This window comes from Monodon monoceros, unplaced genomic scaffold (genome assembly GCF_005190385.1).
Source record: "Monodon monoceros isolate NGI ecotype Baffin Bay Population unplaced genomic scaffold, NGI_Narwhal_1 Super_Scaffold_6, whole genome shotgun sequence".
Taxonomy (NCBI): Eukaryota; Metazoa; Chordata; class Mammalia; order Artiodactyla; family Monodontidae; genus Monodon; species Monodon monoceros.
The window spans coordinates 80,261,631-80,287,388 of NW_021703783.1; the positions used below are offsets into that span (position 1 = coordinate 80,261,631).

Here is a 25,758-nt window from a genome sequence, read left to right on the forward strand (position 1 = left end):
AAAGCAAAGGGCTTCTCTCCCTTTTCCCATGATAGCTGGTCCCTCTAGAATCAAATAGTTGGGCCTTTAATGTAGAGCAGAATTTCTCAACCTCAGCACTATTGACATCTTCGGCTGGAGAACTCTATGCTGTAAGGGCTGTTCTGCGCATTGTAGGGTATTTAGCAGCATCCCTGGCTTCTTCCCACTAGATATGACTAGCACCACCCCTTGATATCAAAAATGTCTCCAGACCATACCAGATGCCTTCAGGGTGACAGTTTAGGGCAGTTGAGGACCATAGATGTCAAAGGCTTTCTTGAACAGATTGTGCCAACACCAGAAAGTGATACTGGTGGAAGATGACGTGGTAATTTTCTATCCTTGGTGAAAGCATAAGGGCAATTCCTCATGGATGGATGAATGGATATTCAAGAGTTTCTCCCCAGTGAGAGCCAGTCACCGAGACAAAAATCTCAGTGTGCTCTTTAGCTTCCCCCTTTATCTCTCATCTCATCCCAATCCATCCCTCTGAATAAGCATTCCAACTTGTAAATGCTTCCTCTGCCTTTTTGTATTGATGATGGTAAAATGCTAACTTAAGGTCCCAGAGTCTAAAATCAAGAAACCAACATTTCTTATGGATCTGCCATGTGTCAGCCACCCTGCTAATGTGTACATAATCTCACATAATACTCTCAGCCACCCTTAAAGACGTTTTCTGTACCTGTCTCACCTGTGAGGAGTTGGGAACACAAGTTCACGCCGCTAAGCGGTAGAGTTTGGAAAATAGTAAGCAGGTCTCCTGATGTTGTTAAAAGAATATTTTTACCCCATTGTTCACATATAACCGATATCTACTTAGAAGGTCATCACTATCTGTTTGAAAATTTAACCAGTATCTACTTGAGACTCTGGAGCTCCTGGCTTGTGAATAAGAATTGTGTTTGGAGAAATGTATATGCAAGGTCCCAGAGCCGTAGAACAGTGGAGAAAATAGGACTCTTACACATCATTAGACAGTGACCACTTCGAGGTCATTCTGTTATTCAACAAATATGAGTTGAGGGCTTACTCCATGCCTGGACCTCTGTACACCAGTCAAGACAGACAGTGTCCCTGCCCTTATGGAACTTATATTCTAATAGGGTAGACATCCAGCATACAAGTAAACAAATGAATAAATAATTACAGCCTGTGATACATGCTGTGAAGGAAATGAGCAGTGAGAGGAGGAGATGGAGAGTAATTGGGTGAGGGGCAGCTTCTTTACATAGGGTGGTCAGGGAAGTTGTCTTTGACTTTGACATCTCCCACAGCATACTGTACTTCCTCAAAAGTGTTAGTGCTTCTTCTTGATCACCTGGCACAGTGCCTGGCCTAGTGTAGATACTCCTAAACCTTGACTGTATGAAAAGATTATGATGTTTTTCCTTGGTAGCCTCAGAGCCTAAAAACCTCTAGTAAGTGTATTAGTTACTTCTTGCTGCTGTAACAAATTACCACAAACTTAGTAACTTAAAACAGCACAGATTTATTATCTTACAGTTCTGAAGGTCAGACATCCTCAAGGTGTCAGTAAGACTGTGTTCCTTCTAGAGGCTCTAGGGGAGAATCTGCTTTCTTGCCTTTTCTATCTTCTAGATTCCTTGACTTGTGACCTTGTCCTCTATTTTCAAAGCCAGCAGCATAGCATCTTCCAGTGTCTCTCTCTCTCTCATGCTGACCTTCCTGCCTCTCTTGTAATTACATTGGCCTACTCATGTAATCCTGGATAATCTCCCCATTTTAAGATCCTTGACTTAATCAAATCGATGAAGTCCCTTTTCCCATATAAGGTAACACATTCACACGTTCCAGGGATTAGGTCACCTTTGGGGTGCGGATTTAGCCTATCACAGTAAGCAATAAATGTTCATTTTATTCCCATGCCTGTTTTATTTCACAAATGAAAAACTTGCCGTTAAATGAATTGCCCAAAATCACACACTTGGATACAGCTTTAGATCCTGGTCGCCCCGTCTAAGTACATTATCATTATTCTCTCTATATCTATATTCTCTCTATATCTAGACTCTGTTCTTTATAGCACTCAGCATACTTCACATTTCTTTGATTATTTGCTTTGTTATTACCAGAAGGGCAGGAAGACACATCACTTTTATTCACCAAGGTACAGTCACTGCACAGCTCGGTGCCTGACACATAGTGTGCGCACCTCTAAAATTTTTTTAGGTGAAAGAATGAATACTCTTTTGTATGCTTGGGTAAATAGAACTCAAATTCCTATAAATGATACTGGTCAGCAGCTTCTCATAGGTTAAAAATCCTTAGCTGTTTTTAAAGCATCAAAGAAAAAAGTGAACTTCAATGTTGGCATATAATTTGAGTCAATAAAGAAGGGGCCCCCAAAGCAAAAATAAACAACTGGGACCCAATGTAACTTAAAAGCTTTTGCACAGCAAAGGAAACCATAAACAAAACAAGAAGACAACCTATGGACTGAGAGAAAATATTTGCAAACAATGCGACTGACAAGGGCTTAATTTCCAAAATACACAAACAACTTATACAGCTCAGTGTCAAAAAACAAAACAAAACCCAAACAACCCAATCAAAAAATGGGCAGAATACCTAAATAGACATTACTCCAAAGAAGACATACAGATGGCCAACAGGCACATGAAAAGATGCTCAACATCACTAATTATTAGAGAAATGCAAATCAAAACTATAATGAGGTATCACCTCACACCAGTCAGAATGGCCATCATCAAAAAGTCTACAAATAGGGCTTCCGTGGTGGTGCAGTGGTTGAGAGTCCGCCTGCCGATGCAGGGGACACGGGTTCGTGCCCCGGTCCAGGAAGATCCCACATGAGCCATGGCCGCTGAGCCTGCACGTCTGGAGCCTGCGCTTCGCAACAGGAGAGGCCACAACAGCGAGAGGCCCACGTACCGCAAAAAAAAAAAAACAAACAAGTCTACAAATAATAAATGCTGGAGAAGGTGTGGAGAAAAGGGAATCCTCCTACACTGTTGGTGGGAATGTAAATTGGTGCAGCCGCTATGGAGAATAGAATGGAGTTTTCCTTAAAAAAGTAAAAATGATTCTGCAGTGCCAATCCTGGGCATACATCTGGAGAAAACTCTAATTCAAAAAGATACATACACCCCGATGTTCATAGTAGCACTGTTTACAATAGCCAAGACATGGAAGCAACCTAACTGTCTATTGACAGATGAATGGATAAAGAAGATGTGATACATGTATACAATGGAATATTACTCAGCCATAAAAAAGAATGAAATAATGCCATTTGCAGCAACATGGATGGACCTAGAGATTATGATACTAAGTGAAGTCAGAGAGAGAAAGCCAAATATCATATTTAACTTATATGGAATCTAAAATATGATACAACTGAACATATTTACAAAACAGAAATAGACTCGCAGACGTAGAAAACAAACATACGGTCACCAAAGGCGAAAGAGGGGGAAGGATAAATTGTGAATTGGGGATTAACAGGTATATACTACTATATATAAAAATAGATAAACAACAGGGACCTACTGTATAACATAGGGAACTATATTCAGTATCTTATAATAACCTGTAATGGAAAAGAATCTGAAAAAGAATATATATATATAAATGTACATTCTTCCTGTACACCTGAAACATTGTAAATCAACTGTACTTCAATAAAAAATAACGAAGGAACCCATACCTGGCATTATATTTTCCCATCCACTAGTGTTGAACTTTGCTATCTGGTGTACTGCAACACTGTGTGCATTTGAGTGTGGTATTCTGTATTTACGACTCCATATACAGTACTTTATCTGTTGACATATTAGCATCAAGAGTCTTTTGGGAGAGTTCCTGAGTAGCTCAATTCGTAATTCCAATTCATGATTAGAGGAAGAAGAAAGGCAAAAAACCTAACTGCATGCTTTATTAGTGCATCAGCTTTTCTCTGTTAGGCCTTAAAGAAGTAACAAAGGAGAAATAAAATCACAGTTCTTACTGAACTATGCAAGTAGCACATTTACGGGTTCACTTAGCAAGTTGTATGGCATTTAGATAAAAACAAACAATTTTAAAAATATAGGTTATCTCCAACACAAAATGAGTTCTTAGAAGTCTTAAAGAACCTTATGCTAAACAACTATATGAAGGAAAGCTAAACAAACACAACGCCTCCTGTTATCATGGAAGACAAGTTATATTTACACTATGAAGATACTTTGCTTCACATTGTCCATCTTGCCTAATGAAGACACTGTTTGGTCAAACATGTTTTACATCTGACATCCTTTTCTCTTAGGAAATAATATACCTGTCATTCAAGGGGTTATTGAAACAAAAAATATGAAGCCAAAGGGAGATGTCTTTACTTTTTTTTTAAAGTGTCTTAATTTTTTTAAATTAATTTTTATTTTTGGCTGTGTTGGGTCTTCATTGCTGTACACGGGCTTTCTCTAGTTGTGGCGAGCGGGGGCTACTCTTTGTTGCAGTGCGCAGGCTTTTCATTGTGGTGGCTTCTCTTATTGCAGAGCACGGGCTCTAGGCATGCGGACTTCAGTAGCTGTGGCATGCAGCCTCAGTAGTTGTGACGCGCGGGCTCTAGAGTGCAGGCTCCGTAGTTGTGGCACGTGGGCTTAATTGCTCCACGGCATATGGGATCTTCCCGGACCAGGACTCAAACCCCTGTCCCTTGCATTGGCAGGCGGATTCTTAACTGCTGCGCCACCAGCAAAGTCCGGAGATGTCTTTACTTTTAGTATTGCTTTTAAGATCCCAGATTCTTATCCCGACTTGTATTTACTTTGATTCTAGTGGCCAAGGATGTCAATATTCTTTTTGATGAATTGGAAGCTGTCAACAGTCCTTGCAAAGATGATGATTCTCTCCTTCACCCTGGAAACCTGACCAGTACTTCAGATGATGCTAGCAGATTGGAAGCAGGGGGAGAGGTAAGAGTGTGCGATTTCTTAAAAACACGATTCTTGATCCAGGCAGGAACCTGAGAAGCATAATGCAGTAGATTGTTTAAAGTCATCATCTCATTGAACTGTGGGTTCCTGAGGAAAAAAAGGACCAGGTCTTGTAATCCTGTGATGTCCTCTAGGAGTCTAGCACATTTCAGGGATCTGAAATCTACTTACTCTCAAAACAAACTTTCAGTGGGTCATGCACTTACCTTATACCTAAAGGCATTTTGTTTTTATAGAGAAGATTCTTAAAACCACCCATCATTTTAAAATGATCTACGTTCTGGGTGTCGCTAACTAGTAAAATGTTAGCTTTACAAGGATGTTGAAATCTTGTAAAATTGAAATCAATTTCTGTTGAAATCTCCCAGCATGTAGAACAGTGACACAGAGTGGACCAGACCTCAGTAGGTGTTGTGTTGTCTGAAGCCTCTCTGAGCTTCCATTTGCCTCTGTAATCTGGGAACTCATTGCAATTGTAAATAGACCCATCTGTTCATGTGTCATTTTGGGGGGAAAAATAAGTATTTTGTTAAAGGCATTCACTGTTGCTCAGCTGTGTCTCAGTGGAGTTTAATATCTCCTTTGTATATGCACTAGGTTTAGGTGATAGGAGCACAGATCAGAGTCAACTAATTTATTGTGTGTTCTTAACGTTTTTATTATTCCAGAGGCTGTTAACTAGTGAAAGGATAACACCTTTGACCAGGGAAAATTGTTTACTTCTACCAAGCTTCCCAGTCCTCTCTATAAATACCATATGCTACTTATCTATGTGTGGGTTTTTTTGTTTTTGTTTTTTGTAAGAAAAAACTCATTCTGTCATCATCTCTTCACACAGAAACTTTGGATGCCATAATGTGGCATAAAGGAAGGACCTTGAAAGGCACCTCAAAAAGCAGCTAGTGTAACCCCCTTAATTTATAGATGATGAAACAGTCTCAGGTAGGTTAGGGCTTTGCTAACCCTCCTCTTGCAGCCTTGGCTGGTTTTGCAGATAGATGCTAATGTATTAAATCTACAGGATGGTTCCCTTCCCTAGCAGGTGATTGTTAAGAAAGTGTTTATTTGGGTAGACTTCTGAGTGCTTCTTAAGGCAGAAGCCAAAAATCGTCAGTGAGGATTGGTCATCAATTATAAATACCTACACCAGCTATGAGACGTGTTATTTCCATCACTCCTGACTGAGATTTTCGTTTTGGATGAGGTTGCATGCATGTCACTTGTGCATGAGTATGGATTCTAGCAGTGGCCTTGGAGGTCTGGCATGTGTTCCTTCTTCATACTACTATTTGGAAACTGATGTGTACCGTGTCCTCCAATTTTTTGTGTGTTTATGCATACAGTTGACCCTTGAATGACGTAGGTTTGAACTGTGTGGGTCCGCCTATACATGGATGTTTTTCAATAGTAGACACTACATTACTACACGGTATGTGGTTGGTTGAATCCGTGATGCCGAGGAACTGTGGATATGGAGGCCCCACTATGACTATAAGTTACAAGTGGATTTAACCCCATTGTTGTTCACAACTGTATACACAAATATCACAAGAAAAATACTTTTCTTATTGTGGGAAAAAAATTTGAGAAATCCTGAACTAAAGTATTACTAAAACCATCAAACCACTTGTGGTCCCATCCTTCTCTCCTCCCAGATGGACTGTCTTCCTGAATTTTTGTGTTTTTTATTCTCTTGCTCTAAAAATGGTTTCACCATGCATACATAAGTAGCCTTAACAACTTATTTTACGTTGATTTTATTTTGTGCTTTATAAAAAATGGTATCATGCAGTGTAAAGTCTTTTGTGACTTGCTTTTTTCTGTCAATATTGTTCTTAAGATTTTTGCTTACTATTAGATGCATCAGTAGTTCATTTTCACTGCTGTATAATATTCCACTGCATCACTGTTCTACAGTCTATTTATCTATTTGCCTCTTCATTGATTTGAACTGATTCCTATGTTTAAATTTTTTCTCTTATGAATAATGCTGCTGTGAACATTCATATACATGTTTCCTAGTTGCTTTACCAGGAATTTCTGTAGGGATATATGTTATGTAAATGTTCAATTTTACAAGATGATGCTAGTGTGTTTTCCAGAGTAAATATATCAGTTTTCACTCTCACCTGTAGAATATGAGAATTCTCAGTTGCTCCACATCCTTGCCAACATTTGCTATTGTTAGGTGTCTTAAGTTTTGCCCATTTGACTGCTTTTTCAATTTTTATTTTGTTTCCTCTTGTTTACATTTTTCATTAATAAAAGTGTAATTTTGATAAAACACAAGGAAATGCATTTACTTTTAATTGTTCTTTAATATTACTCACCCAAGGCTCAATTTTGAGCGTCTTAAACTGGTCCCTTTCTCTTTGTGTGCAGACAGTACCAGAAAAAAACAAATCAAATGGACTTTACTTCAGAGATGGAAAGTGTCGAATTGACTACATTCTTGTGTACAGAAAATCCAACCCCCAGATGGAAAAGAGAGAAATATTTGAAAGAAATATTAGAGCAGAAGGATTACAAATGGAGAAAGAGGTAAATAGTTTGCTTGGATGAGAAAAAATATAAATATACATCTATTCATATTGGGAGACAATTAAAAAGTAAGCAGTTAGTCATTATGTTAACGGAATGTTTCATTTGCTGAGGGTTTGCCCATCTGCGGTGTGTGGAGAATGTTCTAGCAATTAGATTTTCGCAGCACAGTTTGCCTTTGAGAGCACTTTGATGCCAAAAGATTCCGTAAAAATCAAAATATTCAAATTAAATGGATTGTTTCAAAGTGTTATAATTTACCTGATTTCCTACATCTACTGCTTCTCGATGTTAATGGCGGGTTCTATTTGCATGGATTAAAGAAAACTTCGGATAAAATGCAATCACCCCACCATAGAGGCTCTTTTTACATTTCAGGAAACATAATGGGTTTGGGTACCCTCACACACAGCAGAACTGAGACTGGCTGATTGGGCCAAAAACAGCTGGGACTTACAGAGTGCTTCTGTTTTTAAAAGACATTCAGGTTGTTTTTATCAAGTTCCCAAACTCAAGGATTACCTTATCAGTGTTTACTCTTCCCCTTCTCTCCTCTGCAGGGGAAGTTTGAGGATGGTACAAGAGGCCCAGCCAAGCCTCTGATAATAATCCACAATGGGATTATTGTGTACCCAGAAACGCTGTGCACATTTCTAGAACTTGGCCCTGTTAGCTGGATTATGTAACTCTTCTCAGATTTCCCCTAATCACTGTGCACAGCTTCTGGAGCTTTCCATAGTCCAGAAGAACATGTTGCCAATTAAAAGTGTTTGCTTCTGATTCTGCTTTTCAAGGCTAAAGGATAGATCTTTGAAGTCAGACATCCATGTTTTTCTTTATACGGTGAAGGTTGCATGCTAGTCTTGGTACATTTTAGATAAATAGGATGTTTCCAGGTCTGTTAGACTAGCCTCAACTCTGGAGCATTTATAAAACAGAAGTAGTATTTTTCTCGAAGTCTCCAAAAAGAGAATTAGAAAAACAGTTAGATGAGTATAGCCTTAAGGGAACAGGTTCTCATTCTCAGGAAAGTGGAAGCAGATAGCTCAAAAGACTGCTTCAGCTGGAGTTTCCCCCAGAGCAACAAACGGAGTTAAATATGTTGTTTTTTTCCACTTTTGTGGGGTTCCAGAAAATCTTTCCTATACCCGCTGAACATGCCTTTGATAAATCTTGTTCTTTAAGTTTCTGTTGAGACAGTTGTGTATTCTTTTCTTAACATTGATAGTGCATTAATATTTTATCCCTAAAAATCTTTTCTTCATCTTTCATTCTAAGTTTCAGAATTTTTATGTAAAGAAATAAAAGACCTGTATTGCGACATGATCTGAAATAACGAAAGTCCTTCGTGTGATCCGTTCTGACTCTGTCAAAGTTTTGACTCCCATCAAAACTAGGTAGCTTTCTTCAGTTAATGAAAGATTTATATTTGGCGCTTCATAACTGTTCTCTCTGCTCCTGGGGCTTCTTTTGTGTAGGTCTTTTCAATGTCATTTTGTGGCTTACAAGTTAAAACTCAAAAAGCCTAATACTTTTCCAAAAAAAAAAATACATTACTAAAGAAATGACAAATCTCCTGTATGTCTCCTAAAAATCATCTGTACTTACAGTATTCACCTGCCAGAATTAGAGCAGGTAGCTGAGGACGGTTATTCTGTCTTTTAGTGTGCAGTTGGTTCTGTGTAGTCCAGAGTTGACCATAGTGTGTTAGATGTTCAGCTTATATGATTTTAGTGGTATACAAGATAATTTTGTTTGGTTCTAATTTAAAACAAATTTTAATACCTAGGTATTTATTTTAATGTTTACTGGAAAAAATAGCAGTTGGGAAAAGGGCAATATCACCATATGGCAAAACTTCATAAAAACTTATCAAAGCATCTCTTTCTCTCCCTTCCCCCCAAAAGTTCTTCTCTTGGTGGCAGCTTCCCTACAGTCCTCTATCCACTACCAACAGCTTGGTTTTCTGGAAACTTCTTCCTAAGCAGCTTTTCCCTGTGGCCCAAACTCTGCATAAGCGGCACAGTTTGACTCTAACTCTGTCTCTGAGCTCTGCTTTACGTCCTCACAGCCACAGCCAGTTCAGCAAGAAGCGGGGGATCTCTGCACATCCTTCCTTGCTTAGAGGCAGCAGGAAATTATAGCTAAATTAATCTTCCCTGTCACAACTAATTAAAATAAAATGTCCCTTGTATGAACAGTAAATCTGTATCTCCATTGTATAATTAGATTTAAAACCCATCAGAAGCACTTTTATTTAAATCTAGTGTTTTCATAAACAGTTTCAGTAGAAAGACAGCAATTTTAATAGCTATTTCAGCTTCCAGAAGTTACTTCCACCTTTTATACATAAAACAAAGAACATAGTTCAAGGTGGAAAAGGGAAAAGAAAACCCAGGGGGCTTCCTGTGAATCCACATGTACCTGATGTATAATCAGTGATGAACACTAAGTACGTCGTATGAATTATTAGTATCGTCTTCATTAGCTGTGTGTCATGATGTCCAACAGTTACGGAAAATGTTTCACAGACTTAGAAGCTTTTGTTTCCAAATCGGTAAAGACAGGCTCCGTAGTTGAACAGTTTAATAGAAAGAGAATCTTTATCTCTTTTAACATTGAAAGTCAAGAAACACAGCCAGGAAAATCTTTAATTCATGATAAAAATGAGGATGTAGTCAAATTTCATCTTCCTTGGAAACTATGCCCCCCACCTGATTAGTCAGCGGGTAAGTGCTTGTTTTAGCACCCTGGGTCTTTAATATTCTGTAACTCATCTTTCATATAAGCCCAGAGAAAGCAATTCACAGCAGAGTTCCCAAATAAAGTATCAAATCCAAGTGATTTTCTTCTTAAGTGTCTGTCTGTTTAAAGAGATTCCCTTCTTTAAAGGTAAACTCATATTTATAAATTCACTTTTTGATGAATTTATAAATAAAAAATATTTTTTTTCAGTTTTCATTTTAAGTCCATCATTGACTCTTTGGTACCTATTTTTAACTCATTATCAATAAGAGGTTTATATCTTCCTTCATATAAAGGGTCAGGTCGTGGATGACTTTGGAATTATTTGGGATGTATGAGTACCAGTTAGATTAATGGAGCACCCTTCCTCTTTAGAATCACACAGAACATGGGGGAAAACTCATATCATCAGTTGTTTACCAAATAACTGTATTTATATAAATCATACCATCTTGATGATAGTTAACTTCATTCAACACATATTTATTACACACTTACCCTCTGCCAGGCACTGCCTTAAGCACTGAGAACTCAGCAGTGAATAAAACAGACAAAAAATTCCTGCTGGGCTTCCCTGGTGACGCAGTGGTTGAGAGTCCGCCTGCCGATGCAGGGGACACAGGTTCGTGCCCCGGTCCGGGAGGATCCCACATGGCACGGAGCGGCTGGGCCCGTGAGCCATGGCCACTGAGCCTGCACGTCCGGAGCCTGTGCTCCGCAACGGGAAAGGCCACAACAGTGAGAGGCCCACGTACCACACACACAAAAAAAAAATTCCTGCCCTGTGGGAACTTAAGAACAAACTAAATGAGGAAATCTGTATTGAAGAACAATAAATGCTAAGGAGAAAAAAGTAAAGCAGGAAGTGTCGAGAAGGGCTTGCAATTTTATGAAAGTTGGTAAAGGCGGGCCCCTTTCCCAGGGAACAAGAACAGCATGTGCAAAGGCCCTGAGTCAGGAGCATGCCTGGTGTGTTTATGGAACAGTAAAGAGGCCAGTATGACAGGAGTTGACTGAGCAGAGTAGAGAATAGTGAGAAATTATATCAGAGAGGCAACAGAAGCCAGATGACATCAGGTCTTAGTGGTCACTGGGCAACTTTAGTTTTTCTCTGCATGACATGGGAAATCACCGGACAGTTTTGAGGCAAGGCATGATAAGATCTGGTTTCTGTTTTTTTAGGGTCATTGGGGTTTCCTGGTGATAGTAGACTGTGGGAAGTGGGGAGGTGGTGAGGGGAGAAGCAGAGAGGTCAGTTAGGAGATTTGTCACAAGAATCCAAGAGAGAGGTGATGGTGGCTTGGCCAAGCGCACAGCAGAGGAGATGCTGAGAAGAGTAGGAAGTAGAGCCGATGGGAACTGAAGACAGATTGAATGAGTGATGTGAAGGAGTCACAGGCCATTCATCTGTCATACACTGTTCATTTAAAGAGCTGGAAGAGGGACCTCCCTGGTGGTCCAGTGGTTACAAACCCGCCCTTCCAGTGCAGGGGGCGTGACTTGGATCCCTGATCGGGGAACTAAGATCCCACATGCTGCATGACATGGCCAAAAACAGAAAAATAAAGAGTTAGAAGAACTGCCTTTACAGGGCAGCAGAGGGAAGTGGGTTCCCTTGTAGACGTGTTAAGTTTAAGGTGTCCTGGTGGTGGAGATGTTGAGTAGGAGGGAAGAGTCTGGAAGACAGGCGGAGATCTGGGCTGGAAAACCTAGAGGGTGTGGTGCCTGGAGGGCAGTGTTTCAGGAGGGAAGGAGCAGTTGTGTCAGATGCTGCTGCTGGACGGGGTGAGTAAGATGAAGACTGAAAGTTAGTCACTGAATTTAGCGATGTGGAGGGCTCTGGGGAGCTGGGCAAGAGAAGTTTCCACGGAGAGGTGGAAATGAAATCAAATCATGACTAAATGTGTTCAAGAATGGGAGGGGGAAATGTGGAGACAGCAGATAGAAATAGGTCTTTCACGGAGTTTCACTGTAAAGGAAAAGAGAAAAATGGAGTGATAACTGGTGTAAGACTTTGGGTCCAGAAAGTGTTCTTTTTATTTAAGATGGGAGAGATAACTGCATGATTTCCTGCTAATAGAAATAATTTGTGAGGCAAACTTGATGTTGGGGAAAAGTGAGGGAAGAATTTTTGGAGCAGCGTTCTCAAAGCAATAAAAAAAGAATGGACACGAGTCCCTCCCATGCAGGGACCCACCTGCCTGCATCTATGTCCACAAATGCAGCCGTGCCCCTGCTGCTGAGGGTGTTCCGACTGTGCTCCTAGCTTAAGCCAACCCTTTGCTTTGGGCATAACACCCCATCCTCTCAGCCCTACTCAAGGACATTGCCACCTCCAAAGAGAAAATATAGTAAGCTTTAAAAACAGAAATTCAGAAAAGAGTGCAATGTTTCAGAATAGCCTGTTTGTGCTTTCACTCGTTTCTCAGAAGGATTGGAATATCTCACTGTAGTAAACACATGCATAGCACTCAGGGTTGGGAATCTTGGACATTTTTCTTTGAGATGATGACAAAAAATAGTATTATTAAATTCTCACTCTTGCCTTCGTGAATCACTTACTATTATCATCTCCATTTTATAGGTGAGACAATTGAGGCAAAGCAGTAACTTGCCCCAGGTGGCAAAGTCAGTAAGAGATAAAGCCCAGATTAAAACTTGAGCCTACTTACTCTTTACCTTTATATCATGTTGATTCCTGGTATTTAAAAATGAATCTCAGTAAAGAAGATGTGGCACATATATATACAATGGAATATTACTCAGCCATAAAAAGAAATGAAACTGAGTTATTTGTAATGAGGTGGATGGACCTAGAGTCTGTCATACAGAGTGAAGTAAGAAAGAGAAAAACAAATACCGTATGCTAACACATATATATGGAATCTAAAAAAAATGGTTCTGATGAACCTAAGGGAGGACAGGAATAAAGACACAGATGTAGAGAATGGACTTGAGCACATGGGGAGGGAGAAGGGTAAGCTGGGACGAAGTGAGAGAGTGGCAGGGACATATATACACTACCAAATGTAAAATAGATAGCTAGTGGGAAGCAGCCGCATTGCACAGGGAGATCAGCTCAGTGCTTTGTGTCCACCTAGAGGGGTGGGATAGGGAGAGTGGGAGGGAGACGCAGAGGGAGGAGATATGGGGATATACATATGCATATAGCTAACTCATTTTGTTATACAGCAGAAACTAACACAGCATTGTAAAGCAATTATACTCCAATAAAGATGTTAAAAAAGAAAAAGAATCTCAGGGTTGAAGAAGTTAGGACACAAGTGGAGTTATGAAAGGGAACCAGGAAAATCGGGGTGCTTAGTGAAATTGGGTGCTATCTTGACTGTGTTTCCTTGCACTTTGGCTGCCAGTAGCCATGGATTTGAATCTTGATACAACTACTTATAAGCTGAGTGGTCTTGAGCGGTTTTTCAAACTTCTCTGGATCTCAGCTTCCACATTTTTAATAACGAGGATAATATTATTTACCATGAACTGTGTGAGGATTAAGTGAGCCCGTGCAGGTGAATACACAGTACGGTGTAAATCTTTTTTATTTTACCTGTTTTACCTTCTATTCATGGCAAACAATTTGTGACTGATATAAAAGTTCTTTGTAAAGTATTTTTAAAAGTGAGTCAAAAAAAAAAAAAAAGAGTCAAATTCAGGAAATACAGGAAAGTGGCACAAGCATGATTGCAGTCTGTTACCTGGCTAGTTGTTGTGGTGGACAGACCCTAAAGTCTGTGATGCCTGCCTCCTGGTTTTCATGCCTTTGTGCAATTTCCTCCCCTTGAGTGCAGGTGAGACCTGTGACTTGCTTTTACCCAACAGAATATGGCGAATGTAGTGGGATGTTACTTCTGTGGTTATTTATATTATGGTATATAAAACCCTGTCTCAGCTGACTGGAGTTAGAGAGACTCTCCTTTACTGACTTTGAAGAAGTAAGCTCCCATATTGTGAAACAGTCTATGAAGGGAGCCCCTATGCAAAGAAAGGGGGGGGTGGCCTCTAGGAGCTGAGAGTTGCTCCCAGCTGACAGCTGGCCAGAGAACAGGGACCTCAGTCCTACAACCACAAGGTGAGCTCTACCAACAAATGGCGGATCTTGAAAATAGATCTTTCCTCAGTCGAGCCTCTCTTGAGACTGCAGCACTGGCTAAGACCTGTATTGCAGCCTGGTGAGACCCAGCTAAGCTGTGTCTGGATTCCTGACCTACAGAAACTGTAAACTCATTAATATGTGTGGTTTTAAGCCTCTAAATTTGTGGTAATTTGTTACACAGCAACAGTTAACTAACACAGTGGTTAAGAGTCTGGGTTAGACATTCTGAGTTCTCATTTGTTTTCATTATTAAAAGCTATGTGCTCCTAGGAAAGTTAGCTCATCTGCAAAATGAGGCTAATGATGAGATCTATTTCATGGGTTATTATGATAATTAAATGAAATCATTCATATCAAGTGCTTATCTTTGTACCTGCCATATTGTAAGCAATTAATAAATCATTATAGTTATCATAACAGCTAAACACAGTGTATTAACATTTTTACTTTTAAAATAGTTTTTTGGGCTTCCCTGGTGGCACAGTGGTTGAGAGTCCGCCTGCCAATGCAGAGGACACGGGTTCGTGCCCCAGTCTGGGAAGATCCCACATGCTGCGGAGCAGCTGGGTCCGTGAGCCATGGCCGCTGAGCCTGCGCGTCCGGAGCCTGTGCTCCACAACGGGAGAGGCCACAACAGTGAGAGGCCCACATACTGCAAAAAAAAAAAAAAATTTTTTTCAAGGCAAAGTTTTTGGAAAATTTTTCATACAGTTTATAGATGCCTTAAAATGTAACCATTAGGATAGCAACATCAACTGACTATATATTGCTTATAATGTATATGCACGGATGAGATTAATGATTACCTTCAGTGCTCTTGGAAAAACTTAGAATACCTTAGGTAACATGTTTAACATTGTCAACGTTCAGACATTTATCTGCCCAGAGGATTTGGTTTTAGATTCATCAGGGAATAAAATTATAGAGCAACCCAGAACTGAAAAACTGTACTTGATTGCCCATCCTAGTCTTGCTTTACACCTATCCAAAGGAAAACTATACAAAGATTCCCCATGGAAAGTGCTAATCTCACCTAGATTGTTCTCTGCCTTCCCAGGCTTCCTGCCCATCCTACCCTTCCTATTTTCATCCCTATTTATGTTCTGCAACCACTGTTTCTATAGATGTTCTCTCTGGATCCAGAGCTCTGAGAATGAAGGGGAAAGAACCAGAGTCTCCTCCCTTCTTTTATAGTTCAAACCATGATGCGTGTCTAAAATAAATCTGTCCGGACAAACTGAACTATGCAAATTCCTGTCCTCTAGTATTTTCTGGACCCTCAAAAGAGACTTAGACCTTACTCCATTTAATAATCTCCATTTTCTGATATGTCATATATATGTATTACCAAGGGTCTCAAGTTGGAGTTGAAGGGAAAGGAAAATTAAGGACAGTCCTAAGCAAAGAGTGAAGAAGGCAGATTTTCTTTTGAAAATCAAAGCCCTGGAAATTCCTTGAGTCTTTGTCTTAATCTAACTGGGCCGCTATAACAAAATACCATAGGCTGGGTGGGTTGTAAATAACAAGAACTTATTTCTCACAGTTCTAAAGGCTGGAAGTTCAAGATCAAGGTGCTGATGAGGACCCTGTTCCTGGTTCATAGACAGCATCTTCTTGCTGTGTCTTCACGTGGTGAAAGGAGGTAGAGGGCTCTCTGAGGTCTCTTTTTTAAAGGAGCTAATCCCATTTTTGATGACTCCATGACCTAATGACCTCTCAAAGGCCCCACCTCCTACTACCATCACATGGGGGGTTAGAATTTCAACATATGAATTTTAAGGGGATACAATTCAGATCAGAGCAGTACCTTTCAGGAGTTCATTGTTGATCTGTACTTGCAGTGGTCTTTTTAAAAAGTGGTGTCTGAGGTTGAATCTCTTTCCTAAACAGAAACAGAGCCTGAGGCAAGGATTCTTGCTAAAGTTGTTGATGGGTGGAGTGCTCTCAGGAGAAGGGGGAGTGAGGGAAGTAGCAGAGGTCAGAGGAGAAAAGCTACACTGAGAGTATAGTCTCTGATCCAAGCGGGAAGCTCTGGAGCAGAGGGAGCACCACAGAGGTGGTTCACCTTTAAAGCAGAGGTCCCCCTGCCTATCAGTCATTGGCTGAGGCTGGAGGAGGTGATGGGAGGTGAGCGCTGCTCCTGCTTGGCAGAGGGTAGTTCTTCAACACCCACAGCGGCTCGGCTTCTGGGCTGTCAACCATCAGAATTCATTACCACTGACACATATCTCTACTGATAGTAGAGATGCTGCCAAATCTGTGGTTTTAGATGGCCCACTTTGAGATTGCAGCAGTCAGGGAATTCATGGTGGTCTTGATGGAAGTGAAAAAAAGAGAGAGCAGGTACACAGGGGCATTTATTCTGCTTTAATTTGTTCAGATTTTCCTCTAAGTTTAGGATACTCCATCATAAAAGCAAGGATTCCATGTGGCTGGTATAATCACTTTGAGGTCAGAGACGGTGTCTTACAGGTTTGTTTACAGTAAGACCGAGCCCAGTGCTTAGCTTGTGGGATTTTGAGTTTGTTGCGAGAGATTGTAAATAGCTGATTTCCGTGGCTGTGTCTGGGTAACATCAATCAATTTAGCTCTAGGATTTCTCAACCTCAGCACTGTTGATGTTTGGGGCTGGGTAATTCTTTGTTGTAGGAGGCTGTTCGGTGTACTGTAGGATGTTTAGCAGCATCCCTAGCCTCTATCCACCAGATCCCAGCAGTATTCCTCCCCCCACCTCACCAAGTTATGACAACCAAAAATGCCTCCAAGTATGGTCCTATGTCCGCAGGAGCAGGTGTATAAAATTGTCCCTAGCTGAGAACTACTGAGTTAGACTCTTAGTGCAACAAACTGCATAGAGTTGTATCTATGAGATACCTAGAGGAATTCAAGGCAGCTATTCCGTCTTTCATCCACCTGGACCAGCTAACTTAAGCACTCTTAATATCAGGCTCTTGAATCATGAAGATGCCTATGTCTTTGAGGAGAGAATAGGGTAAATTAAGATTGGCCTTTCAAACCAGACAACAGGGATTCAGATCCACTGGTACTTTCTCACTTACTGAGTAAATACCCAGGCAAGGCTCTTAACCACTCTGTGCCTTAGCGTCTTCATTTATTAAACAGTAGATAATCCTAACTAATGGGGCTGCTATGTAGACAAAATGAGCCAATACATTATAACACGCTGAGAAGAGAGTCCAGCACATATTAGGTGGTTGTTGGTATTGATAAAGAAGGGAGTGGCTCCAGCCCCTGGTCACCCTGTGTTCTGATCTCAGGCATTCAACCCCATCCCCTCTTGGACTGAGGCTCCCTGGCTTGTGTCTAGGGAAACCTGAAGGGATCTGGTGTGTGGCAAGACATACCAATAGTAAGTCCCACCTCATCACCAGGATTTGGTCCTTCTGGTGTCACCTACCATTGCCCTAGATCAGTCCATCAGAATTAGAGCCTCATTCTCACTGGTCCCTCTTCTTAAGGTAGTTTCATCAAATGGTGGGAGCGAGGGGGCTCTCTCCTTCTCTCTCTCTGTCTCATTCTCTCTTTCTCTGCTTTTGTTTCTCTCTCCCTCTTTCTGTCTCTGTCTTCCTCTCCCCACCACTCCTCCTTATTCTCACTCTAATTTTTGAGACCAGTTTAAAGAGCTGAGGGCCTACTTATTTTTACCTCAACTGCTTTTGCTTGTTTAGGAAGACAGAGTTTAATCAAAATATTTCTGTTGCCAGGTCAAGATGACCAGTACAAGTTATCCTGAACTGATTTACTCAAAGGATCATTCTAAATCAATACATATTTCATGTGACTCATGCATATTCCTTTGCTCAAGACAGATCAACGTTAAGGAAAAAATGTACCCATTATATAAGGCACAGCTGAAGAACTCATGTCACATTATGAACTATTGTTACCAATCCCACGAGAAGAAAATTAATCTAAAAGATCTTCTCACTGGTCTAAAATGAACTTGTCTGATATAAAACACATTTTGCATTGTCATTTGTTACTTACCAAATGTGGGCATTGCAGAGTTGCAGCCGTGAAAGGAACTGAAAGTCTTTTCTTGACTTATTTTTGTTCCGGTTGTTCTTACTACGTGTTATGTTAAATTGCTGAAAACTACACAAAGTATATACTAGGGATATGACATTAATTATTAATTAATGAGATGGAGTGATTTCAAAGTTTCGAAGCAGTCTAGAGAGCTGTAAATCCATGGTCTCCTGCTTGTAATCCTTACAAGTGGAAAACTTGAAAACGGTGAACTGCAAGCTGAAGTTTATGAACCGAGCCTGAGGTACTTCGACTGCAGAAGCGATGATGCAGCACTGTCCCTGGAGGCAGAGACCAAGGCTTAACTCGCTTCCTGTTGTGTCTTAGGCATATTTTAAGAGCAGTCGATGACATCCGATGATTCCATTTCCAGATGGAGTCATTCTTCATTCATTCATCAAATATCTAATGAGCATCATGTCTACTGTGAGGGAAGAGAAGCATTAAATGTGTCAGGTGCGATGAGTACTGTGGAGAAAATATGCAGGAATCCTGGGAGGGAGTCACTGTTTTGTTCAGGAGTTCAAGGCAAGTCTCCAAGATAATGAGCAAACTAAGAGAGAAGTTGGCATGTGCATTCCTAAACCCCTCTCTCAAAAGCCCCTCAGAGTTTTCCCACTGTGGGGACTACTTCTGCCTTGCATTTTCCCACATGTGGACTGGGATGAGGGTTGGAAGAATAAGTGGAACCACTAAGTAGGGTGAGGGTGTGTCCTATAGAAGGAGGGGAACTGGCTGGATTTGGCTGGGGTGGGGGTGGGGAAGATGACAGGGCTTGCATCTCCACGACCTCTCCCAGGGCACAGAGCAGGGACGAATCAAGTGCCTGAGCAGTGTTGGGGCCTTTGCGGAGACCTGACCTGGTTGCAAACCCCTCCCTAACTTGTCCTTTGCTATTCATTAGTTTAGCTTCCACCTCTTTTGGTGCTACGTCTTTCATGGCCTTCCACACTTTTGTCTACGCGTACATCAAGTTTCGTCTTTGAAGGTCTTCCCTCGTGCTTGTAACTGCTTGGCCCCTCTTCAGTTAGAGTTCTGCAGAAAACAAGCCACTCTGTGTCTTCCAAGAACGAAGGCTTTGATACGGAGGCTTACACCATCGATGAAAAGGGCAGGGAAGTCACCTCCAGCTGCTTCCTGAAGCATCGTAGCGGTGGTCCCACGTGCTGGCCTGGAAGCCCCTAGGTGTCCCAAGAGTGTTGGACCGTGACACAGGTGATTCTCAAAAGACTTACCTGAAGCTGTCTCTAACTTACACAACTGTGCCTAGCTGCCTACCTGGAGGAAAAAACAGCCTCTTCCACTTTCCAGATTTTATTTACCCCTCGTTGTTAACTCTAACCCAGAGCCCCCCAGGGAAGGGGATTCTGGGAAATGCAGTCCCAGCTTCTCCTCAGCAATTCAGAGGAGACTTCAGAAAGAGGGGGGACAGAGATGCCAAGATGACAGCAAACAGCATGACACAGCCACTAGACCTCCTCCTACCAGGATTGACTGGACACCTGTCCCTTCATCTAAGGCTATGTCAGCCCCTTCTCTGTCATACCCAAAGGGTTTACAGTCGTAAGTCATGAATCCTAATACTGTTCCTCAGGGTGATGGTGGAACAGCTTTTCCTGGTGTTTCACGTGGCCATGGCTGGATACCTTGACCACAGACACAGTACCTCCCTCACACCCAAACCTTTGTTCTGATGCTGCCACTAGGCAATTCTTTGTTCACAGCAGAGCTGAATTCATTGAGACCAAATCTTTGGGAGTCAGACGGCAGCAGTCACAAGCCCACATAAGGAGACATCTGTGGGTCTGTGCTGCAGGAGGAAGGGAGAGGACAAAGGAAAGACAAGCTGAAAACTCCTCTCACAATTGAGAAAAGAGGAAGGTTCCCTCCACCACTTGCGGCTCCTGTGGTGTTAGAGTGTCAGTCATCACGCGTACAGATGTCTATCACATTCCAGGCTCTGTGCCAGGCAGAATCAGAAATGAAAGAGTGCTCCCATTATCAATTGTTGCCTGACAGACAACTCCAGAACTTGTGGCTTAAAACAACGGTCGTTTATTTTATTCTCAAGTCTGCAGTTGGGCAGGGCTCTGCAGGACCAGCTCTTCTCTGCTCCATGGGCATTAGCAGGGGCCGTGCTCCCAGGGAGGCTGGTGGACCCCTTTTCAAGGTGACTCTCAGCTGAGAGCTCAGCCAGGCCTGGGGGCTGTAGGCTTGGTTTCTTTCCCTGTGGATCTCTGCACAGGCTTCTCTGAGGCTCCCCTGCCTCAGGCATCCTCGTGATGTGGTACCTATGTTCCAAGAGAATGAGACAGATGTGCATTTTTTTAAACTGAAGTATAGTTGATTTGCAATATTGTGTTAGTTTCAGGTATACAGCAAAGTGATTCAGTTATATATTTTTCAGGTTCTTTTCCATTATAGGTTATTACAAGACATTGAATATATAATAGTTCCCTGTTCTGTACAATAGGTCCTTGTTGCTTATCTATTTTACGTATAGTAGTTTGTATCTGTTAATCCCACACTCCTATTTAATCCCTTCCCCTCCTCCCTTTCCCCTTTGGTAGCCATATGTTTGTTTTCTATGACTATGAGTCTGTTTCTGTTTTATGTATAGACTCATTTGTATTATTTTTTAGATTCCACCTATAAGTGATATCATCTAATATCTCTTTCTCTGCCTGACTTAACTTCACTTAGTGTGATACCCTCTAGATCCATTCATGTTGCTGCACATGGTAATATTTCATTCCTTTTTATGGCTGAGTAATATTCCATTGTATATATACGCCACTTCTTCTTAAACCCATCAACAGATGTGCATTTTTATGACCTAGATCCAGAAGCATTTATTCTGCCCTCCATTCGCAGAGGTGGGAACAGAGGGAGGGGACATAGATCCCACCTCTTGATGGAGGGAGGCAAAGTTCTGGAAGACATGTGGGGTGAAAGCTATTGCCAGGGCCGTCTTCGGAAAATACAGCCACGTTACACTCAGTGCGTTTGAGGAGCTCGTTGACTAGAGGTGAAGGCGGGCGTGAGACATGATCAGGGCACAGCCTGAAAAGTCCCTATGAAAGCATGAAGGGGACTTCAGATTCTTCCCAGAGGTTTTAGGAAAATTAGAGGAAGCGACCTAGATCTTGAAGGATGAATTGACAGAGCAGCAGAATACAAGGGCATGGTGTTCAGACAGGAAGCAGTATGAGCAGAGGCACCGTAACTTGTGATGGAGATATCACAGCTCCTCTGGCAGCTCTGCTTCCCCAGTCGGAGTGGGAATCCCATGAGGACCACACAGGTTTCCCCACAGAGCCTTGCATAATGCCTGGCTCATCACTTCACCTCGACTTTCAAGCTGTTTATGATCATTCAGCAGTTTCCCATGAATGTAATTTACATCACATCTAATTGTCCTCCTAGGCCTTGATGACTGGACTGATACTGGCCAGATAAGCATTTTTTAGTCACTTTTCTCCAAAATCGTCTAAACTAACATCATTTGGCTTCTTTGCAACCAAAACCATTACGCTGTACTTCCGTTTAGGTAAAGTGTCATCTCGTTGCTGGATCTCTTTCAGGCCCACGGTTTTGCTAAGCCAACCATACCGCCGTCACCTGAAAACTCAACCAAGATCATCATGGTCTTCCAAGAAGATGGTATTGCTCACTAGAGTTCTTTGTTTTTCATCTCCATTCTCCGTTCTGACTTTTTCTACGTAGGTTGAAATTAAAAAGAGCTTTATGGAAGGCTGGGAGCAGAGCAGGCAGAAGAATGAAACTGCACTGTGCGCAGGAAAGAAAATGACACGTGGTGAGACCTGCTGTCCGTTAGTGTTTCAGAAATGCGTTATGTCTCCTCTCAGGGCCTCTCCTCTTCTGCAGTCCGTCGCCTCCTTGGTTTAGCCAGTATATTATTTTGGATTGCACAGCAGTAAATCACTTTGGCATTCACCTGAGGCTGCCTTGATTCAATCTTTCAGACTCTAATAGGTGCCTGTGGGTCTTCTAAAATCTAGTCCTAAATTCGGTGACTCATGGATTACACTGTACACATTATGTCTGACGTGTCCACTCTTGCTTCTGTTTGCCCGAAGGGCTCTCCCACCCTGCAGTTCTCTGTACAAACTCCAGTCAAATGAAAAACCCCTAGTCTTGATTCTTGTTGTCACACAGTGCTTTATTTGGTTGGCAAAACAAAGATAGCAATTAGCAGGTAAGTACTGAAGTTTAGTTTGTAGTTGTCCTTTTCTTCTTTTTCTGTTTATACTTAGCAAAGCTATACCTTAATCTCTCTTTGAAATGAAGTCTCTTTAGGGAAAGACAGTTCTAAGTAAACCCTAAAATACTTGCAATGGAAACCTGCTTTCGAATGGGTTTAAATATTTTAAAATGTCACTGGAGAGTACATTGACTATGATGATTAATTGTCCCAACCACTCTTTTGACCATCATTTCATTCCCCTGATTACTTCTCTTTGATTCTATGGTCCATCGTTATGACCACTCATTTACAAGCACCTCAATTCTCTTATCCCTTTGTTTCTTTGACTTATTTGCCTGGCAAAGCCTTGACCTTGATTAAACCCCACCTTCTTTGTGCCTGCACCTGAGCATGTTGAATGTTGCTAGAAAAACATGCTGACTGGTTCACTTTATGGCCACCATCTCAGATGAGGACCAGAGTAACAAAGAATGCCAGGTAGCCGAGTAGGTTTGCTTCCCCCATCACCATAATGAGGAATTATCTTCATTTCTCCTTCCCATCCTTCCTTTCTTGGCCTCCTCCTTTCATTCATTCATTTTTAAAAGTTTATTCATTCAGTAAATAGACAGTGCCTGGCACAGTTCCAGGCATTCAGAATACATCAGGGAACCAACCAAAGAGCCCCTTTCCTTGAGGTGTTCACCTTCTAATGAGTGAGACAGTGAACAATAAACGTAAGTAAATAGCATAGTATGATAGAAGGTGATATGGCAAAGGAAAGAGTAGAACAAAGTGTGAGAGTGCTGGGGGGTGAAGGGATATGCATTCTAAATACAGTGTGATGTAGGGGGCTCACTGAACATGACATCCGGCCAAAGACTGAATAGGTGAGGGAGTTGGCCAGCTGTGATTCCCCACCATCTTCTTGCCCCTCCACCGTCTCACCTCCTTTATCTGTATCTCCACCACCCACACACAGGCTCTGCTGATAAGCTTGTCTATACTTTGATAGAGGATAGAATCAATCGGACAGGGTCTTGTGAGGGCATCGCCACACTCACTCCCTGCCTTCCCACCACGACTACGCTTGAAGTACCTGCCACTGTTCCCAGAGCCCTCCTGTTGTGTGCTGACTTCCCTCCCATTTCACCTTCTCAAGGACTTGGCTCCTGTGATCGTCTCTTCTCTCTCCTGCATCATCAATTTTTGCTCTCTTTCAATTATTATAAATATGCTCCTGTAACTCATATCTTAAGAAAAATCCCTTGAGCCCCCACATTCTCCTCCAATGACCACCTTGTTTCTCTTCTCCACTTCACAAAAGTCTTCTTCAAAGATTTGTCCAGCATCATTGTCTCCATATCCTCACCTACCATTCTCTCTCTTTTTTTTTTTTTTTTTTTTTTGCGGTACGCGGGCCTCTAGCTGTTGTGGCCTCTCCCGTTGCGGAGCACAGGCTCCAGACGTGCAGGCTCAGCGGCCATGGCTCACGGTCCCAGCCGCTCCGCGGCATGTGAGATCTTCCCGGACCAGGGCACGAACCCGTGTCCCTGCATTGGCAGGCGGACTCTCAACCACTGTGCCACCAGGGAAGCCCTCTCTTTTTTTAATTGAAGTATAGTTGATCTACGACATTGTGTTAGTTTTAGGTGTACAGCAAAGTGATTCAGTTATACATTGTTTCAGATTATATTCCATTACAGGTTATTACAAGGTATTGAATATAATTCCCTGTGCTGTATAGTTTGTCCTCATTGCTTATCTATTTTAGGTATAGTAGTTTGTATCTGTTAATCCCATACTACTAATTTGTCCCTCCTTCCCTCCCTTTCCCCTTTGATAACCATAAGTTTGTTTTCTACATCTGTGAGTCTGTTTCTGTTTTGTAAATAAGTTCATTTGTATCATTTTTTTGGAGTCTACATGTAAGTGATGTCATATGATATTTGTCTTTGACTTATTTAGTGTGATCATTTCTAGGCTCATCCATTTTGCTGCAAATGGCATTATTTCATTCTTTTTTATGGCTGAGTAATATTCCATTATAAATATATATACCACATCATCTTACAGCAGTCATTTGTTGATGGGCCCAGTCTCTTTTCAAACTACTTGATCTGGGCTTTCTCCCTCTATAGACACTGATTTTATTAAGGTCAGCTTTAACCAAATCCAGTGCTCGTGCCACCTCTGTTATCTTTCTGGCTTTGTCAACAGCATTTGTCCACACGGTGGATTGTTCCTTCCTTGAAAAACATTCTTTTCTTGACTTGGGAGACATCTCATGCTCTCCTGGATTTCTCCCTTCTTCGTTTGCTCACCCTCCTCTTCCATTTGACCTCCAAATGTTAGTACATCCTAAGACCTGGTCCTGGGTGCCTTTCCTTCTATATCTCTGTCTCCTTGTGATCCCATGAAGTTCCATGCAGAGCTTTTATATAACTTCTATATTGCAGTCAAGGCTTGAGCCAACAGGATTTACTACTTGATCTCAGGATAGCAGGGGAGGGGGAAGAGTTACCAGTTACTTGCAGTTACCAGGGACCCAGCATACCAGTAGCGTCATCCAGAAACCTTCCTCTGTGGAAGGGAATGGCAGATCACACACCAGTCTTCAAGGCTTCTGATCACAGCTCAATGGCCAGAGCTCATTATATGGCTCCAGATGAACACTGGGCCAGGAAGCTCCGATGTCCGTGTGCCCAGAGGTACACTAATGGCTCCCACACAGCAAGGTTTCTTGCATTATATAATTTTATATGTAATTTATATCTATATATACTTATCTATATATAGATATCTGTCCATATCTATATCTATCTATCTTATCTTAGCCCTATAAAGTAGGCAAAGGAGTTATATCAGCATTACACCAATGAGGAACTGGTATGGGTCGAGGTATAATCTATCAGCTACATTTTTGTTATTAAAGATCATATGAGCCCCATTTCTTGACAGCTTTTTCACAACCTTTAGGTAAAAAGCCGTTTGTAAGCTACCACTACATGTGCTGTTACTGCATCCTCTAATTTTGATCAGCATTCCACCAAGAGATAAATAGAATAGGCCTAGGAGGGATGTCATGACCTTTCCAAGTACGTTAGAAAGTATTTCCAAAG

General features: G+C 41.6%; 1 protein-coding gene across 4 annotated transcripts in view; it reads left to right on the forward strand.

The window, feature by feature from the left end:
* Positions 1-25,758, forward strand: part of ANO4 (anoctamin 4) — a 357,757-nt gene that overhangs the window by 160,370 nt on the left and 171,629 nt on the right. For all 4 annotated transcript variants that reach the window (XM_029205408.1, XM_029205406.1, XM_029205409.1 and 1 more), the window contains 2 exons: positions 4,825-4,961; positions 7,365-7,523. In XM_029205408.1, the coding sequence (XP_029061241.1) occupies positions 4,825-4,961; positions 7,365-7,523 (296 nt within the window). The remainder of the gene's footprint in view (positions 1-4,824; positions 4,962-7,364; positions 7,524-25,758) is intronic.